At 36.4% G+C, this 2,558-nt stretch overlaps 1 protein-coding gene across 1 annotated transcript; it reads right to left on the reverse strand.

Annotated features, from left to right (window-relative positions):
• Window positions 1-406: 406 nt before the first annotated feature.
• LOC131630498 (uncharacterized) lies at window positions 407-1,939 on the reverse strand. Its single transcript, XM_058901275.1, has 7 exons — window positions 1,802-1,939; window positions 1,451-1,718; window positions 1,279-1,369; window positions 1,073-1,200; window positions 895-985; window positions 662-818; window positions 407-571 (listed from the first exon to the last, which is right to left on the reverse strand). The coding sequence occupies exons 1-7, from the start codon at window positions 1,937-1,939 to the stop codon at window positions 407-409; spliced, it is 1,038 nt and encodes a 345-aa protein (XP_058757258.1).
• Between the last annotated feature and the right edge of the window lie 619 nt (window positions 1,940-2,558).

Genomic DNA, 2,558 nt, shown 5'->3' on the forward strand with positions numbered 1-2,558 from the left:
TAACGACGGAACAGTTCTTCCAGCGTGGATGCCACTTAACCTTCATAGCCATTTCCAACTTCAACAACTGATCAAGTGCTAACGGAAAGTCCAATGGATCAGTAATTCCAGCCTATTTAAACAACTGGCCATATTAGTGTACACAGAGTATTGGAAAGTACATTCTAATTCGTCAGCACAATATAAATATAACCTGAATCATAGTGTTACGAAGTTGCGATGCAGATAAACCCAACAGCATTTCACATTCTCTGTTCCAGAAGACAAAATTGCAGCTTTGGCCCCCGTGAGTAACCTCAATTTCAATCTTATACCTGAACATCATAAGAAGTCGCTCTGTTAAAAAAGCCGACAACATAAAAACATCATAAACATGACAGAAACAACATCTATTAGGTGAGAACAACTAAAACCTAAGGACTTCAGCCATGGTTTCATGACCAGCTTCACACTCAAAGGGGGGGCTGTCCCCACGCGCTATAGATTGACACATATGACAGGCACGATAGTACCATCCAAACGGAGATGCTACTAATAATTTTGTTGTAGCGACAGTAGCACAAAATGTAACCTGGACAAATAGCCGCCAAAATCAGAAACATGTGACACACTAAAGAATGAGGTTATAATTATGATAATATAGGAAAATAGAAAGACATACATCCGTAAGTTGAATAATCTCAGCAATAGGCAAAACAAAAGCCTTTGAGAACAATTTTTGCACAGGAGTGAGCTGTTGATTTTCAGAACTTTGGGAGGAATATTGGGAATTCCCTCCAAGTTGTTCAGACAGGGTTACCCTGCTCTCCTCAGGCATTCTGCAGAGCATGGATCATTATCAAATTCATACATGAAAAAAATAACTGCACAAAATGGATGACACTATCAACATACCTATCAATAAAGTCTTTCATGACCGGAAAATCAGCATCAACACATAAAAGGGTCACATTGTAGGTGTTTGTCACAGACAGAGGATACTTTCCTGCAAATTCAAATTATACCTTGTCAATATATTTATCACAGATTTTGTAGTTTTAGTATTAATCTAAAAAATAAGTCATGGAATAACCTTCTTCCTTCACTTTGGCATACTGAAGCAACACAACTGTAGGGAGTGATGCAGCAACCCTAACTTTGTTAAACTTGATGAACTGATCCGCGTATGATTCCCACAGAGTACAGTTCAACATGTTGTTGCTAAACCATGATCACAACACATTAAGATATATAACATGATTCATATATCAGGCAGTCTAATGTATAAAAAAAACAAACCTGTGATCACGCAACATCATGCTAATTTGCTGCTTCTTTGCACCTGACTCAGTCTGTGCATAACCAATACTATCAACCATTCCAACGACATCTGTCAGGCAAATTTATTAATTTCACACGGCTAAAATGCATCAAAACATGAGATAATAAAAAAGCCAAAAACCATACTCACGAATCAGAACATGTTTGTCAAACCTCCCTATTATGATGTCGGAAAAACTTGTAAATAAAATCGATTTCGGGGGTATCTCATGTTTGTCTTCATCAAGAACAGACGTTCCAGCAGTAAACTTTATCATATATTTGTGTCCCGATGCCCTGAAGGCCAGAACATAAGGCACCACCTTAAAATTAGATACAGCATAAGTATGGCCTAATAAGCATTTTTCGGTGAACACCGACACATGCGGTGCTGGAACAACAGCATGAATATCATCTCCCTGCAGCAGAAACCAAAAAATGATTCAAACTATACAAACATAGGTAAATGATAAACATACTGAAACATAAACAGGGTAATCACCAATTTGTCAACAAAGATCATTTCAAAATGTTCCTTGTTGTTGGAGACAACTTTCCATCTGTGGTGAATCCTAACAACAATCTTCCAAAGCTCTTTTCCATCATTGATCTCTGCTATTCTCTCAACAGGCCTTGACATGATAATGCAAATTCACACTGCACTGAATGATAACCGCAGAAGTTAGCAAGCATGGAAAGAGAAGAATGAAATCACTGATAAATAGGCAAGCCATTTAAACACATAATTACTGCAATTGTGCAGTTTGGAACGTGGACAGGCACAAAATAATGGACCTTACATAACTGCAACAACATGAGAAGCTGTGAGGGTGAAACTTCCACAGCAATAACTGCCGCAGCCCACCATGCAGTTGAAGGATCAAAAATTCTGTAGTAACCACCAAAGCTGATGTGGATCAACCATAGAAGAGTTGCTGATGTGGATAGCCTAAGAAAGTCTCAAATGGTAGACTTTTCTTATATGATAGATAATAATATTATTATTATAATAACTACTATTATAATAAATATATTTTTTTATTCATTTCACCAAAAATTCTTTATTATGTTCAACTAGGAAGTCCACATGACATTTTTAAATTATTTCTAAATTTTTTTGGCCAAGTTTTGAACCCGATTATTTAAGTTTACCAGGCGACCTCTAAGCCACTTGGCTATGATTCAATTATGTTATAAAATTTCAGATTGATTAATATATTCCATTCACTATATTTTAAAAATGTTAAATTATTATACAT

The sequence above is a fragment of the Vicia villosa genome, unplaced genomic scaffold, assembly GCF_029867415.1.
Source record: "Vicia villosa cultivar HV-30 ecotype Madison, WI unplaced genomic scaffold, Vvil1.0 ctg.000685F_1_1, whole genome shotgun sequence".
Classification (NCBI taxonomy): Eukaryota; Viridiplantae; Streptophyta; class Magnoliopsida; order Fabales; family Fabaceae; genus Vicia; species Vicia villosa.

Excerpts from the sequence above, each read along its gene's own strand:
- LOC131630498 (XM_058901275.1), bottom strand. The coding sequence starts at position 1,939 with ATGTCAAGGCCTGTTGAGAGAATAGCAGAGATCAATGATGGAAAAGAG. Across the intron at positions 1,719-1,801 it reads TGATCTTTGTTGACAAATTG|GGAGATGATATTCATGCTGT; the intron begins GTGATTACCCTG and ends TTTCTGCTGCAG. Across the intron at positions 819-894 it reads ATGAAAGACTTTATTGATAG|AATGCCTGAGGAGAGCAGGG; the intron begins GTATGTTGATAG and ends CATGCTCTGCAG.